General features: G+C 35.1%; 1 protein-coding gene across 5 annotated transcripts in view; it reads left to right on the top strand.

The window, feature by feature from the left end:
* Positions 1-20,177, top strand: part of LOC104361077 (transformation/transcription domain associated protein) — a 102,458-nt gene that overhangs the window by 42,486 nt on the left and 39,795 nt on the right. For all 5 annotated transcript variants that reach the window (XM_042798357.1, XM_042798358.1, XM_042798359.1 and 2 more), the window contains 20 exons: positions 143-271; positions 908-1,174; positions 1,761-1,967; positions 2,825-2,983; positions 3,065-3,199; positions 3,403-3,513; positions 4,756-4,902; positions 6,932-7,145; positions 7,815-7,940; positions 9,906-10,052; positions 11,133-11,335; positions 12,059-12,180; positions 13,050-13,263; positions 14,264-14,443; positions 14,805-14,951; positions 15,654-15,773; positions 16,037-16,324; positions 17,750-17,887; positions 18,289-18,401; positions 18,904-19,039. In XM_042798357.1, coding sequence (XP_042654291.1) covers positions 143-271; positions 908-1,174; positions 1,761-1,967; positions 2,825-2,983; positions 3,065-3,199; positions 3,403-3,513; positions 4,756-4,902; positions 6,932-7,145; positions 7,815-7,940; positions 9,906-10,052; positions 11,133-11,335; positions 12,059-12,180; positions 13,050-13,263; positions 14,264-14,443; positions 14,805-14,951; positions 15,654-15,773; positions 16,037-16,324; positions 17,750-17,887; positions 18,289-18,401; positions 18,904-19,039 — 3,303 coding nt within the window. The remainder of the gene's footprint in view (positions 1-142; positions 272-907; positions 1,175-1,760; positions 1,968-2,824; positions 2,984-3,064; positions 3,200-3,402; positions 3,514-4,755; positions 4,903-6,931; positions 7,146-7,814; positions 7,941-9,905; positions 10,053-11,132; positions 11,336-12,058; positions 12,181-13,049; positions 13,264-14,263; positions 14,444-14,804; positions 14,952-15,653; positions 15,774-16,036; positions 16,325-17,749; positions 17,888-18,288; positions 18,402-18,903; positions 19,040-20,177) is intronic.

The following is a 20,177-nucleotide window of genomic DNA, read 5'->3' as shown; positions in this document are numbered from 1 at the left end:
TATGATTTTATTTATAGCTTCCTTTTGTAACACAGTGAATGTGTCTAACATGCAGGTTTGCATATGAAATTACTTGAATTTTGACTGCCATTGGAAGAAGCTAGTAGCTGAGTATAACTGTTTTTTTGTTTATACTCTGTAGGTGTTGCAACATATCCTGAATCCTGCTTTCTTGTACAGTTTTGAAAAGGGAGAAGGTGAACAGCTGTTGGGACCCCCAAACCCAGAAGGAGATAATCCTGAAAGCATCACTAGTGTTTTTATAACAAAGGTAACAATCCTTGTTTCCGTTATTATTTGAAAATTACAACAAAAAGTTGTTCCTCTCATTTGGCTTTTCAATCCTGATTTAAATTAGTTGTGCTGTTTCTAAATACTATGATCAGTTATATCAAATCACATTGTAACTTTGAACTGTTACGAGATCCATCAGCCATCAGTAGGATTGGAGTACAATTTTCAGTGTATATCTTTAGGACTCGAGTGTCTGTCTTTAGAAATGGGCCTTACATGTCTGTAAACCCAGTCTTTTTCATAAGCAAAGCTTTCTATGACTGAACATCAGTATCTTTTTAATTCACTTGGATTTCATTAAACCAGTTAGCTGTTACAAAACAGATGTTGAAGGTGAGAGTGGTTGTTTTCTTTTTTATTTATTTTTTTATAGGTTAGCACTTCAAAAGTTCCTAGATGTGCTCATTATTTAATACTGCTCACCTCAGGAGGTTGTTTTGTGGGTATTAAACTGAATCAAAGAAGTTGTTATAGGTATTAGTCTTCTTAAAAACTACTCAGAACGCAAAAAACTATGGCTTTGCTTTTAGAGATAATTTTTTCTTTTTTTTTTTTTTTTTTTTTTTTTAATCCCCCCCACCTTTCTCTTCTCTTTGATCATCACTGGGACTAGGTACTTGATCCGGAAAAACAGGCTGATATGTTGGATTCTCTCAGGATATATCTCTTGCAGTTCGCCACACTTCTGGTTGAGCATGCTCCACATCACATTCATGACAATAACAAAAACCGTAACAGCAAACTACGACGCTTAATGACGTTTGCTTGGCCTTGCCTCCTGTCCAAGGCGTGTGTGGACCCAGCATGCAAATACAGTGGACATTTGCTTTTGGCACACATCATTGCAAAATTTGCCATACATAAGAAGATAGTACTGCAGGTATTGACTATGGGCTTGTATTCATATGTTTAAGGGATGTTGGTAAGTTTTGTAGTGCACTTTCTTCTATTTTAAGATGCAAAATAGAGGGTGCACAGTAATTTTGGATACTTAGTGTACGAGTAACAGTTAAATTCATGTGCAAAAAATAAATACAGAAGCACCAAGGCAAATATTAGAACAAATTTATTTGGGGATAGGAGAGTATAGAAAGAAGTTTGAAGAGAAGTGAAAACAGAGAGGGTAAATGGGACAAAGAAAACTCCTTTTGTTTGAATTAACAAAATTGGTAATGTTTCTTCACTTAAGAGACAGGCATTTCAGTATAGACAGAATGTGGAGACCAAAGCAAAACCTCAAAGTGGACAGTGGGGAGGGAAAAAGAAAAAGGGAACGTAAAGGAGACAGAAGTATACGCTCTGTGCTTCTGATGATGAAGTATCATCATATATTTACAAAGTTATGGGCTTTTGGGAAAAAATAATGTTGTTTAGAAAAAGTATGTTGTAGTTTCTCTTTGTTTATAAATGCTTTATTTTTATAAATATGTGTAATATTAATGTTCATCAGAAACTTTTCTCTTTAGGTTTTTCACAGTCTTCTAAAAGCTCATGCGATGGAGGCTCGAGCTATTGTCAGGCAGGCAATGGCTATTCTGACTCCAGCTGTGCCTGCTCGAATGGAGGATGGGCATCAGATGCTGACTCACTGGACACGAAAAATCATTGTGGAAGAGGGTCATACGGTTCCCCAGCTAGTACACATACTGCACTTGATAGTACAACATTTCAAGGTATTTGTACCAGTTATTCTGGTTGTCACTGTATCTCAGATATCAAGGAGATAAACTGCAGTTTGATTAGAAGATACTGTAATTTGATTTATACGGTTTAGCTTCAAAAGGCATCAGGTGTCTGCAAATATATTTATTTAAAACTGAAAACAACTGTTAAAATTCAATAGCAAACCACTTACTAAACTTTATCATCATTGAAGTTAGAACTCAAAATGTTAGGTGGAAGTCTGTAAGATTAATACATTGCATGTGCATTAGCAGTGCTCTTTAACAGAGCTGTGAACATTTTTTTAAAAATTGTTTAAAAAAGTGCATGATGATACCCTTTTCCATCCTCCAGTAATCCATGTTTGTTTAACTTCATAAGTTCTGTGGGGTTACCTAGTTAACTTTTATCTTCAGCTAATGTATTTTGGGAAACATTAAACAAATGGGGGAATGCTGCAGGATGTCGATATAGGAGCATTTGTGAAAATGCATATTAAAATATGATCCAAAGTGACAACTAGCTAATATGCATTGAAGTCACTTTTCAAGAATTGATGCCTCAGTGCTTTTCAAAAAAATAGCTGAGTGTGTTCAAATGCGAGTTGTAGCTCTCTAAAAGGATCAGCAAAAAGTTGGAATTATTGGTCCTAGTGAAAAGTCATGTATCTTCAAAAGAACATCTTCACACTACTTAAAATTGTAGGCAAAATTTTATTTGCAAAGCACTAGTTACTTTGCAGAATTTGAACATGGTGCAGATTTAGCAAACTTTGGGATTGAAGACTATTCTACTGTTTTGCTTTATTCATTTTTGTGTAGAATTTTATTGGTTAATGGCTAACATGACTGTGAAACCATCTTTTCAGGTTTATTATCCAGTGAGACATCACTTGGTTCAGCATATGGTTAGTGCCATGCAGAGACTGGGCTTCACTCCCAGTGTTACGATAGAACAAAGAAAATTAGCTGTGGATCTTGCTGAAGTAGTTATTAAATGGGAATTGCAAAGAATTAAAGACCAGCAGGTAGGAAGTAACTAAACTGGTAAAGATTGAATTGTTATACAGTTAAATACTTTTTTAACATTCACATTGCTGATATTTCAGCCAGATGCAGATATGGATTCAAGTGCAAGTGGAGAAGGAGCAAGTTCTGCTTCATCTGCTGTTAAAAGAGGATTGTCTGTGGATTCTGGCCAAGAAGTAAAACGATTCAGAACAGCTACAGGAGCAATAAGTGCTGTAAGGAAAAAATTAGGTTTTCTTCAGAGACTCTGAAATTATAACCTGCACTGACTAAGCAATTTAGTGTAATTGTTTTTTCCACATAACTTGAAACTCCCTGTATTGAAGGTTATAGTTTTAGAAAATATTTTAAATCTGTTTTGCTTGTTGTTATCCTTCTTCAGTGTTGCTTAGGGTTTTTGTGTTTTGTATACATGTAGGTATTTGGACGTAGCCAGTCCTTGCCAGGAGCTGATGCACTTCTTTCCAAGCCGATTGACAAGCAGCATACAGATACGGTCGTGAATTTCTTGATTAGAATTGCTTGCCAGGTAGAGTGTTTATTCTGATATGCAAATATCAGTGCAGTGTCAGTAGCCAAAACCATAAACCCCTCTTTTCATAAGAGTCCTTTTATGCTTGGATTATTCCAGTGTTTGTATACTTTCTTTTGCCAAAAGTTTAGAAACTTTAATGTGAAATTGTACAAAAAGTAAAATTTTTTTATTTTATGGGGGAAAGAAATTGAATTTGTTAACCAGTTTCTGCATGTTTTTCATTTCACAAATGATGAATATTATTCATGAGAGGCATGCTTTAGCCTCTTATTGTTGGCATTGTACATTTATAGCTTGATGCAGGGAGCGTGCACTTTTAAATTAAAACTTTAAATGTGAATGGTTGCAATCCAAATCTTGAAATGGAAAGATTCTCAGTTTTACTGTGCTGTTGATCACTTATATCAGGAGTGACATGATTGAAAGAAACATAACTAGTAGAATTTGGCTGGAGCCAGGCAAAAACTTCAAGAAGTTCCCATAAGCGTTTTTTCTTAATTTATTTATATTTGCCTGATGCTCAAAGTATGCTTCTTCTATTGCCTAGGTTTAATGGCAAGAATATTTTACCTAAACACTGAAGAATATTTAGAGAGTTTAATAGGGAAAGACAATGTCAATTAGATATCTAAGTATAATGATTGTAACTATTTTCAAGATCAATTACATGGAATTGCTTCTTTTCATGCGCCATGTAGAAAGGAAGCTTTTCACCAAATTTTGTTAAGAATTAACTTCTCTAGGGTGGGGAAAATTAGCTGCGTGTAGCTCAAAGCTGACAAATTTTATGGCTTCTGCTTCCGCAGCAGGCTCAGCTGGTAAGTAACATGGGATTTTATACACCACAGTCTGTTGCACAGAACAGACAGGCTCTTGAAGTAGAACAATGAATTGAGTAAAGAGCTACGTACGTTTATGGATACCTTGCAAACAGAAAAGATTAACCATCTTGAGCATGTTCAGAGTTATGGTAATAAAATATGGGATTAAACTTTTCAAAAATAATCCATTGATGGGTGATTTGAGGTAATTAAGTAGCAGTGTAGACAGCAGTTCTGATGTTTACTACTAGTTGGCAGCTTTTTATGCAGTTAAATACTCTGTGACTATACTGATAAAACTACTTAAGCTCATCCATTTCAGAAATAAGAAATTATATGCTTGCTTGGAATGCATAATAAATTAATGAGTTGGTTAGAAAAGGGTGTCATTTTGTTAACTCTGATTAATTGCTAGGTGAATGACAACTCAAACACTGCTGGATCTCCTGGGGAGTTGCTGTCTCGCCGCTGTGTCAACCTTCTGAAAACAGCTTTACGACCAGACATGTGGCCAAAATCAGAACTGAAGTTGCAGTGGTTTGATAAGCTGCTGATGACTGTGGTAGGTAACATTCTAGTCCTGTAGGTCTTTAGGCTTGACTAGCACATATGTTGATTGAATACTAGCAATACCTGGATACTGATTTTTACAGTCTTAATCTTTTATTCTTTGTAGTGAAATATATAAACTGCTAAGTGTGAGAATTGTATCAGTGGTTGTAATTTGTATAGCTGCGGTACTTCCAAATACTAGCACAGAATTAGGAGCAGGTGGAGTAACTTCCTATATTACTTTGATTTTGAAATAGGTTGTAGTTTGCTTGTTTGGATGGCCTACTGGTTGGTTGTGGGTTTTTTTGTTAGTAGGAAGTTTTACAAATTGAGATTGATTTTATTATTTTCTAGTTTTCTGACTAGATTATGATAATATGAAGTTCACTGAAAGGCTAACTTCCAGTATTTGGTGATACAACATATTTCGTTTATCATTTGTATGCTGTTTGTGTGCTTTTTGCTATATAAGTTTTTCTACACCTAGTCTATTTGTATCATGCTATGTAATACTAGCAACTCTTACTGTGTTAAACTTTCAGGAGCTCTCTTGATGTCACTTTTCTATTCCTTTGAATAAAGGAGTAATATATCCTACATTTGGAAACTTTAAGATGTCTAAAATTACATGAAAATTCACTGTGGCCCATTTTTTCCAAATGTTGATCTACATGTGCTATACTTTCATACTATTGTTGTCTTTATGGAGATAGTCCTTGAAAGGGCAAGTTTCTACTTTCATCCTTTTTCCTTCTGTTGGAAGGGGTTTTGATGTGGCTCCATTTGTTTTGGGTTTACAAGTGTTGGTAGTGTTCCAGAGAGCTCGTATTTGTTGCTTTACGCATCTTTTCCCAAGTAATATGCAACCTGAGTGAAAATTGCCATTAAAATTCATGGTTTTTTTCCTGTTGATGGCATTTGATAGCCTGCAACAGGAAGAACTGCAGTCAATTGTGACCACTTCCTCACTTAAACAGTTGCAAAGCTGTTTAAATGCCAGGTGATGGAGGCTGTGCAGTAACAGCAGTATGACTTCGGGAAAGTCATGACTTTGAGTGATTCCTCTGCACTGAAGACAGAGGAAGTTGTGAGTATCTACATGCTGATTGCTGAAGAGCTGCATGTTATGTACAGACCAGCATTGCCCTCCCTTTCTGGAACAGAGAGCAAGATGTTGGATTTGTAAAAATAACACTGGAGAGTGAAATTTAGAGAGTTTATATACTTCTAGAACGTGAACTGCAATCTTCTTCCTCCATCTTTTCAGACAAAGCTTCCAGTTTATCATCTTTCATGAATTTGAGGAAGTTGGACAAAGCCTTCACTGCATTTAAGACTGAGCCAAATCAAAAGCTAGCATGCACTGCTTCTCCTTCCCCTCACCTCAAAACAAACACACCATACTGCCCCTTAGACCTGGGCAAGGTGAATGTTGTTGATGTTCACTTAATGTATGGAATAGGAATTTTATATCTGAATTTTTTTCTATGTGGCATGAGTTATGCAAGAGGTTCAGAAAAAAGAATAAGGCTTCTGCAGTAGACAGGCTAATTTACTATCCTAATGATAGTTTTGTAGGTTTACAAAGATATGTCCAAGAATATTTTTTTTTTCCTTTAGTTCCAAATATCCCCTTTTCTAACCTTTAAGCTATAATTTATCATAGAATATGCTAATTTAGCTCTTCACTGAAGGCCTATCTCTGAAAGATGTTGACAAAGAGATAAAACATAATCCCCTTTTGAAAGCATTTCTAAACAGCAAGGTTGCAGGCAAATTTCAAAACTGAGGATCACAAAAAACACCAGAAGGACCTGTAAATGCTTAAGTAACATTTTTATGGTTAAAGATTTTATAATGCATTGTATTTCACAGTTTTGTGTTGCATGACTTGCCCAAAAGATTGACATGAAACATCTCTAGTGTAGAAACCTGAACTTTATTACAGGTTTTCAACAGATTTGATCTGGATTTACTAATCTGTGTAACACTTGTGTGATTTCCCCCACTCACTCCCTTTTTATATGTGTTCTCTTTAGGAACAACCCAATCAGGCCAACTTTGCCAACATTTGCACTGGCTTAGAGGTCTTAAGTTTCCTGTTAACTGTACTACAGCCTCCGGCTATCCTTAGCAGCTTCAAACCCCTGCAACGAGGTGTAGCAGCTTGTATGACTTGTGGAAACACAAAGGTTTTGAGAGCAGTCCACAGTTTGCTTTCTCGCTTGATGGGCATTTTCCCTACAGAACCAAGTATGTGGTATTTTCTTCCTTCTTTTATCCTTTATTGCTGCATAACTGAAGCGATTAAGGGTGGGGTGAAGACACTCTTTGGAATGTGCTAATATTCTGTTTTATGATTCCTACATTTAATGGTCCATTTTAGGTTGCACTTTCAACCTCTGTTTAAAAAAGTAAAAGCTGAAATAAGTAATTGTGTGGAATACATCATTACCCATTGACATAAAAACTTAATAACCTGTGGCTGTCATAACTTTGCTTCAAGAAATGCATGCTGTAAATTTAATGTATTTTTGCAATTATAATTTTTCAGCTTCAGAAGTGCAATTTTTTAGTTGTTAAGCTTTGCTGTTTTGCTTAAACAAGGAAGGAAGATAGACAATAGGTAATATGCTGTGCCTTAATATAAACTAATTTAGATAATCTCTTAAAAAAATTAGTAATCTAAGACTTCTCATCAAAATGAGTAATTTAGAAGTAGTGGTACATTATTATAGAAGACATATTGGTTGTATAACAAATAGGTTTATATAAATGAGGGATCTGCTTGTGTTACCTTGGTTTATTAACAAGATAAAGTTGCAGTGATGATATAGATGACTATATGTTCACAGTGTAACTGTTCCTTGCCTGTTCTGTGGCTAATGTTACCAAAACTAAACACAATTCTAAACTTTGCAGGTACCTCAAGTGTAGCTTCAAAGTATGAAGAGCTGGAGTGCCTTTATGCTGCAGTTGGAAAGGTTATTTATGAAGGACTTACTAATTATGAAAAAGCTACTAATGCTAACCCTTCTCAGCTCTTTGGTAAGGTTCCCACGTCTCTGGTAGACACATGTAGAGTGCCTGTTAATGAGGATGATCTTTGTCACAAGCTTTTATCTTCCATAAAGAAATTGAAATCTGGTACCATGCAGAGGAAGCTGAGAAGTATTTTGAGCTAACTTGAGAGCCAAGCTTGGGATGTCTGTCATATTTGAAGAAATGGACTGGGGAGTTCATTAAATTCTGTCTTTTCCCAGTACCTGACTTGGGAGCAATTATTGGAAGTGGGGAGCTGCAGCTGTGCTAGAAGGAAGGCTTCTGTATTCAACGTGCATAGGAAAATAGGCAGCATTCAAATTAACCAAAATATAAAGTAAAAGTTACAGGAAACTTGTTACATGAAAAAAACAAAATCCTGCAGGTAGTACTCTGAGATACAGTAGTATATTTCAAGGAAATCTGTATAAACATTCTTATACGTTATTGCCTTCTACTTTCTTTTTCAGTTGTTTTTAAAGCCTCATTTATCAACTGATTTAAATAGTGTGGGAAGATTTATGTATTTATAGATCTTGAATTCTCAGTAAGTAAGAAATTACAAAAATACTATTTTTTCTTGAGTAAGCAAATCTGATTTTTTAGCATATACCATTCTGAAGAGCTGATATGTTCTCTTCTTATTCTTTGCACTTACTTAACTGGTAGAGAACTCAGCTACCTAATACAATGACAAAGATATATTGGAATAATGCAGTTTGGCCCAGAACTGGTTGTGTTGGTAATACAGACCTGAAATTGCACAATTTTGGAAAACTTGCTGATTTAAATGGCAAATGTCCATCCCTATTCTACTCTGTGATCTGTGTAGATAGTTGTAATTTTGCTTTGGGAATTGCCTATTTGTCAGATGTCAGGATGTGCTTTACAACAAACTAACCGAGAAAGATGTTTCTTACATTTTGTCCAGAGCTCACTTAAAAGCAGCACTACAATTTGTCAGGTGGAGCATATCTTATTGCTTCTCTGTTTAAGAGGCTGAACTTTGTGTGCCAAATTATGTGCGCTTCTGAGCACAAAAAGAAATCAAAACTTTTAAAGCAGCTGTTCAATGAACAAAGCACACTTCTATAAATATTATTGTAGGCTTTTGCTGAATTACGAAGTTGCAGTAAGGAACGGGATAGCTGTAGGTTTTTAGACGGTATGGTTTTACCGGTATGTTCTTTTTTTAAAAAGTTAAGCGTTTTAAAGCATAGAGATTTCTAAAACTGTTTGGTTTGCATGAATATAGATAAACTTATATTAGGATAGCCATTGTTAATAACTACGTGTAATTTGAATGGACTGTGATCTTGTAGGCATAGAGCATTCATAAACTGTGCTGAAATTAGCTGCTTCAATAGTTAACATTTTAGTTTTCACATGAAAACAGTATTTTTCAATACACAGTAACTGATTTATGAAACTTTACAAAATTTCTATATTAGAAACCCAAGACTTGGTAATTTTAAAATTTATTTATTTTTTAATTACTAAACCCAGGCCCATTAATGTAAAAGTTTTGCTACTTCTTGCTAGTAAAACAAATGTGCAACATTAGGAGTAGTTTCATTTTGGCTGGTTAACTAGATTTCTTTTTTATTACTGAAAGGTCTTGGAGAAATGTCTGCTCTCAGTCCCTGTCTTCCTGTCCTCACTTTCTCCCACTTGCCCTCCATCACACTCCTATATGCAGAACTTTCAAATATTTTGATTAATGCAGAAATAGCTTTGTAGTCTAAGACTAAAGACTGAAGTTGAGACTGAAATTTTTCTTCAAAGCTAGCCAGATTTCTCATGTTTGTAACTTGGGTAGTCCTGTGCTGCTTTCATGGCAGGACAGAATACAGCTGGAATGTCTTCCTGTGTTCTTGCATAGAATGAGAACATCCACATTGAAAATCTACATTTTACTCAGGTCATGCTCAATAAAAGCTTTACTTCCTTAAGTATTGTTTTTATCTATAGGTACTTTAATGATTCTGAAGTCTGCGTGCAGTAACAATCCCAGCTACATTGACAGATTGATTTCAGTTTTTATGAGATCTCTGCAGAAGATGGTCAGGGAACACTTAAACCCACAGGCTACAGCAGGGACAGCAGAAGCAAATACAGGTATTCCGTTATATATAGCCTAAGGATGTTAATGGTGGTTGTAAAGGATTAAAATCTCTTAATTCTAAAGGGATTCAAGTGATATCGTAGAGTTTTGTGTGCATTATTACATGTTGAAAAATACTTCAGCATTAGTGAGAAATATTACCGAAGTACTGAAGGATATAGATGCACTTGGAGTTCCTGTTACCTGCTTGATATATGAATTTCATTATTAACCCAAACATTTCAGTGAATGGTTACTGAGTATTTTTTGAGCTACAGCATGTATAGAAATACTGAAATTCTTCAAAAGTTTATACTGTTGAGGGAAGAAAGGCTGAATTCTTCTGAATTCCATCAAAAGGTCTGTGCTTTTACTCTTTTTCTTTTTTTTTTCACTTTTTCCTATTTGATAATTTCAAAAGCAATTGTTTCAATATTAACTCGTTAGAGCTGATGCTTTTGTTTTTATCTTAAAATAGCATCATTTTCAGTCTGTACAATTCTGTAATCAAATTAGGTCATGAGTCATTGAAAAAAATCAGGTATTTCTGTAGAAGAAAATTCAGTGCTAGTAAAGAGCACTGTAATTTATTAATGAGTAAGCCACTAAAGAAAATACTTTGCAAGAATTGCTGCTGTTAGATTCCCAGCCCATATTTTAATTGGATAAATATGAACCTTGAAAATTTTATTAACACTGAGAAACAATTGGAAAATTATTAAACTTGACAGATAAGCAAATCAGGAAATTAACAGAACAGGTGTGCTGCATCATATAATATTTCTCTCACAAGTTTAATTGCGTTTTTTCAGTACTGGGCTTCTGTAATACCTTTTACCAAAGATTTACTGAAATTAAACCACACAGGCTTGCCTTTAGGATTTTTGAAAGGATTTGGGTTTTTTTGAAAGGAGCCTCAGTTGTTTAAGAATGGAAAGTAGTAATTCTAAAAACACTATTTCTACGGATATATTCCCAGATAACAGATATTGTTGCTATTTTTAAAATTACAGTAGCTTACCTTGAACATTTTTTTACTAGACATTTCACAGGTGTATACACAATTATAATCCTTTTTTTTTTGGCATCCATAGCAGGTACAAGTGAACTGGTAATGCTAAGCTTGGATCTTGTGAAAACACGTCTGGCTGTGATGAGCATGGAAATGAGGAAAAATTTTATACAAGCTATTCTAACATCTCTTATTGAAAAATCTACTGATGCCAAAATTCTTCGTGCAGTGGTAAAAATAGTGGAAGAGTGGGTGAAAAACAGTTCCCCAATGGCAGCTAATCAGGTAAATGGAGAAGATAAAATCATTATTGCTCTCAAATACTAAATGACTATAAGCCACTGCTATAATTAATCAGTTTTTGACAGTTTTGGCAGTGAAGTTTGTAAGGATCACTTTACATGTTATGTTTATATATGTTTATATGTTATGTCTGTATGTTTAGATGCCCTTGATGAGATTTGGAATACTGTGAAAGTAACTGGAGTTAAAGATGCTTAGTATTTGATAGGCATGCATTAGGTGTTTGTTCTCAAATGCTGCTTTGCTGAGAACTTGTTTTAAAGTAAAAGTTTTAAAATATGTTTCACGTTAACTTGGATAGAGAGATTCTTTAGCAGGAGAAATGCTGGTTTAAGTAGTGTTATTCCTGTAACATTTTGTGGCTGCCTCAGTTTGCCATATTTTCTGTTATAGTTGAATACTTGATAATCTAGTACTGTATGAAAGGACCTACACTTTTTAAAATATGTTACAGCTTTTTATAATCACTGAACAACTTAAACCTGTTTTTAGTCATGATTTTAAAATCCTCTAGCATATATTAGAAGGATAAATGCTTGAGTTATTTTTCTTTTTAAGAACGATGACCTTCTACCAAGCTATTTTTCTGTACTTTAGATGTGAGGGAGTGATATAAAGGATGACTGAGGTATACTTTGAATGTGCCAGTTCTCTGCACGTTTTAAGATGAATTGACAAAATTATTCATGTCTTCTTTTAACGCAGACACCTACTCTCCGGGAGAAGTCCATTTTACTAGTGAAAATGATGACTTACATTGAAAAGCGTTTTCCAGAAGACCTTGAATTAAATGCCCAGTTCTTGGACCTTGTTAACTATGTCTATAGGTAATTACAGCAATTAATCATTTATTGCAGCATATTGGTTAATAATTTGGACCATATATGACCTTTATAGCATGCCATCAATCTTTTTAGGTCTGAATTAAAAGATTTTTTTTTTTTTCTAAAATTCAAAAATCAATTTCACTGGGGCCACTATATGTATTTATGGCAGACAATTTGAAAATAGAAGTTCCTTAGAAAGTGTTTTTTTTTGGCTCCACTAAAATATCTCCACTGCCCCAAACGTCATCTTTTCCCAAGATACCTGAGCATCCTCAGAGTTGATTGTATTCTGAACACTATGGTGACATCTGAAGTCTCTCTGCTTTTCACATCCATATGGTATAAAGGTTTTTTTTTTTTGCAAGTTTATTTTTAATTACACTTTCAGGAGAGTTACTTTGCTAGCTAAACTGGCAGGTTTTTTAACATGATGAAATAATTAAAATACCTTATCAACCAATGCCAAGTATTTAGTATTGTGCTGATGATTCACATTATTTTGAGTGAGTGTTTGCTGTTGTTCTCTTTACTGGTTAACTGTGCAAAGCCCTGGTGTAGACATGGTGGTCAGAATTTTTTATCAATGAATTTCATTTGGTCTTTCAAAGACAATACAGATGTGGCTGAAAATGTTTCACAATTATGATAAGATTTATCCTGAAAGAGTTTCTGTGATAGTTCTGGGGCAGTTTTCTAACAAGCAGCAATATTTTCTTTGCTGTTTCTTTCAAAACGCTGCAACTGGATGCATGCCATATCACGTGGGCTTCCACAGAATATCACATTTTTTGATCTTGAGTATTTTATATACAAAACATAGAAGGCTTCTCTTTCTAATGTTTCTGTCATTTCATCTTTATTCATTTTAGGGATGAAAATCTTTCTGGCAGCGAACTTACTGCTAAGCTTGAGCCAGCATTTCTTTCGGGTTTGCGTTGTGCCCAGCCACTCATACGAGCCAAATTTTTTGAGGTCTTTGACAATTCTATGAAACGTCGTGTTTATGAGCGCCTACTTTATGTGACCTGTTCTCAAAACTGGGAAGCAATGGGAAATCACTTTTGGATAAAACAGTGCATTGAGGTAGGGAAATTATTTGTATCAGAAATACAATTATGTTTTGAGAAATAGGTTTTATTCCTCATTTTTCTTGACTGGGTGTAAAAGCATTATGCAATTTATGTCTTGTGTGTATTATCTGTATGAAAGCTAAAAATATCAAGTCTGCTGCCTCAGATACTTCCTGTGGTGCTTGAAAATAAATACGTTGTCTAAACCATGAAATGCTGATGCTGATGCTTAATGTCCACGTTTAAAATCTTTCTTCTCTGTGAAAAGCTTAATGACCAGGTTAATACTTCTTAAGAAAACCCATCTCTTATAAATAATGGTGATTATTAAAAAAAAAAGAATTGTTATAGTAGATAATTTCAAGAAAACTGTTAAGGCTAGAGTGTCTGCTCTGGTGGTATGACAGCTGATAGGTGGGATTACATTGAAATGAAATTGCATTTTTGGTTGGGTTATTTAAACAAGATGGGACCAAACCTCTTTTTTTTTTTTTTTTTTTTTTAAGCAATTTACATATTAAAACATGAGTTTAAAGAGACTGTGATGTTAACTTTGTACTGTTAAAAGTATCAGAATTCCTTCCAGAGAGATAAAAAACAGCATTGTTGTTTGTTTTTTTTTTTTTTTTTTTTCCCCCCACGTCCTTTTTGGGAGGACTTTCATTGTAGCTGTGAAAGTCTGTATACATTAGCTGATGAGGGCACTAAATACATGTCTTAGAAGGTACAAAATACAGAGTTTAGGCATAGAAAATTCCTATTTCTTCAACATTTTCAGGAGAGGCCTGAAAAACAATCATGCAGGTACAGTCATGAACTTCGAAAAGCTAACAAAATACAATCAGGTTAAGGTGAAAATGTCTTAGTGTATTGAATAAAGGTGATAAATAGGCCTTAAACTTATTATTGCAACTTTTATCTTATTGATAAATATTAAACCATAATGATGTTCTCCTTGAAATACTACAGTAAAATGTATATTTTAAAACTCTCCTTGCTTTTCCATGTCTTAGCTCCTGTTGGCAGTGTGTGAGAGAAATACTACAATTGGGACGAGCTGTCAGGGTGCTATGCTGCCCTCTATCACCAATGTTATCAACCTGGCTGACAGTCATGATAGAGCAGCATTTGCTATGGTAACCCACGTCAAGCAAGAGCCTCGTGAAAGGGAAAACAGTGAATCCAAAGAAGAGGTAACTTACAGAAAATTCTGTAGAAAAAGAACCCTTTCTGATGGGATATAGCTCTTCCTAGTTTCTCATCAAATAAGTTTGGAGAATATGTCTTGAAGATGATGTGTGCAGATTGTTCTCTATATCTTGTGTTTAATACACCTATTTTAACCATGCCTGGGTTTTCAGAACTTGCATTCATTCATTTAGCTTTTTCTTTACTATAGCACTTAATCAGTTATATATCTGAACTTGAAGAACTTGCAGAAATAGTGAGACCTGAAATAAGTTGATTGGAAGGGTATTTTGTATTTGTATGGAAAAAAAAAGCAAAACTACTTAGACAATATCTGCATGTTTTGAGTTGTTTGCTTCTGTATAGGATGTTGAAATAGACATTGAATTGGCTCCAGGAGATCAGACCAGTACACCTAAAACTAAGGAACTTTCTGAGAAGGACATTGGCAATCAGCTGCACATGTTGACCAACCGGCATGACAAATTTCTTGACTCTCTTCGAGAAGTGAAGGTTGGTACAGGTCATTGGTTTCCTGACAAATCACTTGAAAACTGAAATCTTCAAACTGACCTGAGACTCTTTTTTTTCTCTTGTTTTTTTCATCTCACACTTCTGATTTTTTAGCTGATGCTTTTTTATCTAGACATCTCTTACGATTAGATATAATTTCTTATTTGCATAGTGTAAAAAATTCTTAAGCTTTCACTTAATCACTAGTTGTTGCTGTATCCCTTTACTACAAAGTTAAATTTCATCCTTTTCCACCTGTAAGCGTATTTTAACTGTTCAGTTAAGAAAATAGTGATGGCAAAGACAGGGTATAGGATCAAAAAAAGCATCAACATCTTACGTTTAAATAATTTCTAAGAAAATAATTTTAGCTGAAAGCTATGTTGAGATAATTCTCACAGTAGTAGCAGCTCTATCCAATTAACTTGATCATTCCTGTTAACAAAGTCATCAACTTCTTTCATTTTTCCTTTTTTTTTTTTTTTTCTTAAATGATGACAGTAATCAATCAGAGTCTTTATTAACATGAAAAGAGGATTCAGTACTTGTTACACTAGTCTGTATTGCTAAAGGAAATATATTTTTGATATGCTGGTTGGAAAAAGCATTTGCATTACTACTTAAAACAACTGTATAACTGGACTGTTTTACCATAGTATTAATTGTATTTTTCTGACATATATAAATCTGTTTTGTTTCTAGACTGGAGCATTGCTGAGTGCCTTTGTTCAGTTATGTCATATTTCTACACCATTAGCAGAGAAGACTTGGATACAGCTTTTTTCACGACTTTGGAAAATCTTGTCTGACAGACAACAACATGTGAGAATCTCTCCCTCCTCACTTACAAATTCCTGTTTGTAAATGACTGGTGTTTCAGGAAAACGTATTTGTGTGACAAATGACTTGTTCACTTGCTTTGAAAAGTTTGCCATTCTTTGTGACTTGTGAATGCCGTATACCTTTATCAGTACATCTCATAAAAGAAATAGGGCCCTTCAATTTATTAATAAGATTTTTAATCTAAATTCTGTAATTGAAGAATCCTAATGAACAGATAACTATTCTTATGTTTTTTCTTCTAGGCTCTAGCAGGTGAAATAAGCCCTTTCTTGTGCAGTGGTAGCCATCAAGTGCAGCGGGATTGCCAGCCGAGTGCACTGAATTGCTTTGTGGAAGCAATGTCACAGTGTGTTCCTCCGATCCCTATCAGACCTTGTGTCCTGAAATACCTGGGTAAAACTCACAATCTCTGGTTTCGTTCTACACTAATGCTGGAACATCAAGCCTTTGAAAAAGGATTGAGTCTACAAATTAAGCCTAAACAGACAACAGAGTTTTATGAGCAGGAAAGCATAACTCCTCCTCAACAGGTAGTGTTATATTAATTGAAATACCTTATGAAATGCGAAGAGAAAAGCACAGTGACAAATGTAGTTTAATAGTATCATAGAATCATTTAGGTTGGAAAAGACATTTAAGATCATGAATTCCAACCATAAACCTGACACTGCCAAGTTCACCACTAAACCACGTCCCTACAGACCATATCTACGTGACTTTTAAATACTTCCAGGGGTGATGACTCAACTGCTTCTCTGGGCAGCCTCTTCCAAAGCTTGACAACTCTTTCAGTGAAGAAATTTTTCCCAATATCCAATCTAAACCTCCCCTGGTGCAACTTGAGGCTGTTTCCTCTTGTCATATGACTTGTTACTTGGTAGAAGAGACCGATCCCCACCTTGCTACAACCTCCTGAAAGGTTGTTGTAGAGCGTGGTAAGGTCTCCCCTCAGCCTCCTTTTCTCCACACTAAACAACCCCAGTTCCCTCAGCTGCTTCTCACAGGATTTGTGCTTGAGGCGCTTCACCAGCTTCCTTGCCCTTCTCTGGACACGCTCCAGCACTGCAATGTCTGTCTTGTGTTCGGTTTTGGGCCCCTCACTACAGTATGCGAGGTGCGGTCTCAGCAGTGCCAAGTACAAAGGGAACTTTGTATTTAGAAGCTTGTTAAAGTAGTGTTGATTTTTTTTTTTTTTAATTTGTTTGTTTGTTTTTAAATTCAGTGAAGGAATTCCTGTCCTTGTATGTTTGTGAATACAGATGCTTGCAACACTGACTACTTCGTGTCTTACCTACTTCTCATGCTTTTCTTTCATCTGTCATTAATATTTTCATATTTTCTCTCTTGATCCCTCTTTTCCATTTTTTGACACTAACTCTCTGCAGCACTGTAGAACTGGAAACCATTTCTGCCCTTAGTTTTAAATCCTGAGTAGAATTCTCTATTGTCTCTGTCTCCCTCAAAGGGGTTATGCTTTGTCTAGTCAAGTCTGTTGTTATAAGACCTTAAAGTATTATTAGCTAAACAGAATTGTGTTCCTTGTAAACAGGTGCTGTTGTGTTTAGTATTCTGTCAGGTAGTTATGATCTACCTAGTCAGGGTTGTGGTCAGCTGAGAAAGATAAATATTACAGATTCTTTTTAAATTAAATACCAAGTTGTTGGCTTGTTAAACAATTTTGTTTTCTATGATTTGATCTGATATGTTAAGGAAGACAAGCATGAATCAGAGTAAAAGCAGTAGGGTTTTTTTGGTCGTGTAATGCAGTGGTGTTATCAGTACTTGGTTGTTACTAATTGCTTGCCTTCTAGAGTTTTAAAAAGAGTTTATATAAACACTTTTCTATTTCCAAATCTTTCTCAGTTTGCCTCAGTGTAGAACATGTAGTTTTGCTATCTACTTTGCTTTATAAGGACAGCTTGACTGTGGAGAAATATGTGTGCTTAACATTCTAGGAAATACTGGATTCCCTTGCTGAGCTCTACTCTCTGTTACAAGAAGAGGATATGTGGGCTGGACTATGGCAGAAACGCTGTAAATTCCCAGAGACGGCAACAGCTATTGCCTATGAACAACATGGCTTTTTTGAACAGGTACACTCTTGATATTAGAAACAATTTGAGTAGTTCTACTGTCAGGATGAATGTTCTGGTCAGTAGAAAATATTCTCAATATTAATAAACAACTTCTGTCTTCTAAAATAGAAAGTGCCACAGCTTCTGTACTGGTTGAAGTGGTAGTTTAAAGCCATGTAATACCTATATAAAGTGAGATTTTTTGAGCACATTCATCAGTTTTTCATGACATTTGTAGAGCTGCCAAATAAAGAATATATTCAGGAATGAGTTCACACACTTCACTTTTTTTTTTTTTTTAAAAGAAACCTTAGAATTTATGAAAGTGTTCTTAACACTTTTTTTTTAAAATAAAAGAATGTTGAATTAATTTGTATATATAGCAGATGGAGTAATAAAAGGGTTTGAATTTGTTTTAGGCACAAGAAACTTATGAAAAAGCAATGGAAAAGGCCAAAAAAGAGCATGAACGGAACAATGCTTCCCCTTCTATCTTTCCTGAGTATCAGCTCTGGGAAGACCATTGGATTCGGTAAGACTTTAAAGCTGATGTAGAACAAGTATTTTTACCCTGCAATAGAAGTAAAATACCCTGCTGGTTTAAAGCATTATTTATGGGAATAAATGTAGCTCAAGACTTAGCTCAGATACAGGGGGAATTTAGGGGAATAAAAAAAGCTATTTTTTATTCCCTTAACAGACCTTCAGAAGTAATATACCTGAAGTGCTGTAAAAATGTAATTTGCTATTGGTAGAAACAGACTGGATCTAAAATTTGTTTTTCCTATTTAAAATGGTTGTTCTGGGAGGCACAAAATGCAGCTCTTCCCTGTTCACAGATTTCTGCGTTATAACTGATAATAAATTAAAAAAATAAAATCTTCCCATATGGATAAAACTTTTGCAGTGCTTGCAAAGCTGTTCATAGGTGAACAAATATGCAGATAACATTCTGATACACAACATTTATAGACACTTTTATTGAAGCTTAATTTTTTTGGTAACCAAATTGACAATGCTTTTGATTTTCTTAGTTGTTCAAAAGAATTGAACCAGTGGGAACCTTTGACAGAATACGGCCAGTCAAAAGGTCATATAAATCCTTACCTGGTACTGGAATGTGCATGGAGGGTCTCAAACTGGACTGCTATGAAGGAGGCTCTTGTGCAGGTGAGTGAGGGATTTTTATGCTAATATTTAGTTTCTTTCTTCATTTTACTGGTTACATTTTAACAAGTCAGCATTATAGTTCATTTCGCAGACATAGTGAACTACTTTTTGGAAGTTTTCTTTCATATCCCAGCACACAGCTGAGTATTTTGGCGATTGAAGTGTGTCATTTCAACAGAAAAACTTGGTTTTCTTTTCTACCTGTTTATAAAGCTGTACTATGTAACAAATTTAGCCAGGGCAGATGAAAGACAAGGTTCGTAGTAATGAATCATTAAAAACCAACAAATGCTTGCCACAGAAGTATGTGCCAGCAGGGATATGTGGAGAAACTTAAAATGTGGGACCCTTGCAAATATATGTTATTACTTAAAATAATGCAATATTGGGGATGGGCATTTTTTGTATTTTATACTTTTACAGAAACAAGTGTTCTTCTTGTGAAAGAAAGGGAATAAAGTGTGAAAACACATCTATCATCATCTCCCTCTCTGTGGGCAATGTAACTGATCTTTCAGGTGTAAAAGGGCAAAAGGCCATTACCTCTGTTTTGGTTTGTTTTAGCACCTGAAAGGCAAAGCCTAACTGTTCTCAGCTTCTACTGCCCAAACTTAAAACTTCTAAACACAATTTATTCTGTTCATCTCCACTGCACATGAAGGGGAATTAGGACATGTATGAAAAAGTTAAGGGCAGGGACTTGTCAGCTAAATTTGGTTGGCTTTAAATACCTTAGTGTATTTGAGGAATATTTGTAAGGCTGTTTCAGGATCCTTGTTAAAATGTCCCTGAAAAAGCAACACGTGAAATCTCAGTTTCAGTGTTGATGGGCTGGTGAGGCTGGTGTACACTGCACATTATACCAGTAGTTATTGTCTTAATGAAGATGGTGACAAATTTGAAGTTGTTTATATGTGGTGGGAAATGTATTGGGATTACTTGGCACATGCTGGTTTGACTTTATAGTCTTGCTTAGCAGAGGCATAAGAGAAGGTTTGTTGTAGCAATGTTTTTCTGTACTGTCTGTCTGGGGATAGCTTCCTGTATTTCTCTTCTTTTGCTTTCTTTTTAAGTAATCAAATACTTTATTACTGCAAATTAATTGCTAGATTTCTAACTTTATTCTCACTTTGAGTCT

The sequence above is a fragment of the Tyto alba genome, unplaced genomic scaffold (assembly GCF_018691265.1).
Source record: "Tyto alba isolate M040663 unplaced genomic scaffold, T.alba_DEE_v4.0 Super-Scaffold_28, whole genome shotgun sequence".
In the NCBI taxonomy this organism is placed as follows: domain Eukaryota; kingdom Metazoa; phylum Chordata; class Aves; order Strigiformes; family Tytonidae; genus Tyto; species Tyto alba.
The sequence above is the reverse complement of the archived record's forward strand: the minus strand, read 5'-3'. Positions and strand labels throughout refer to the sequence as shown.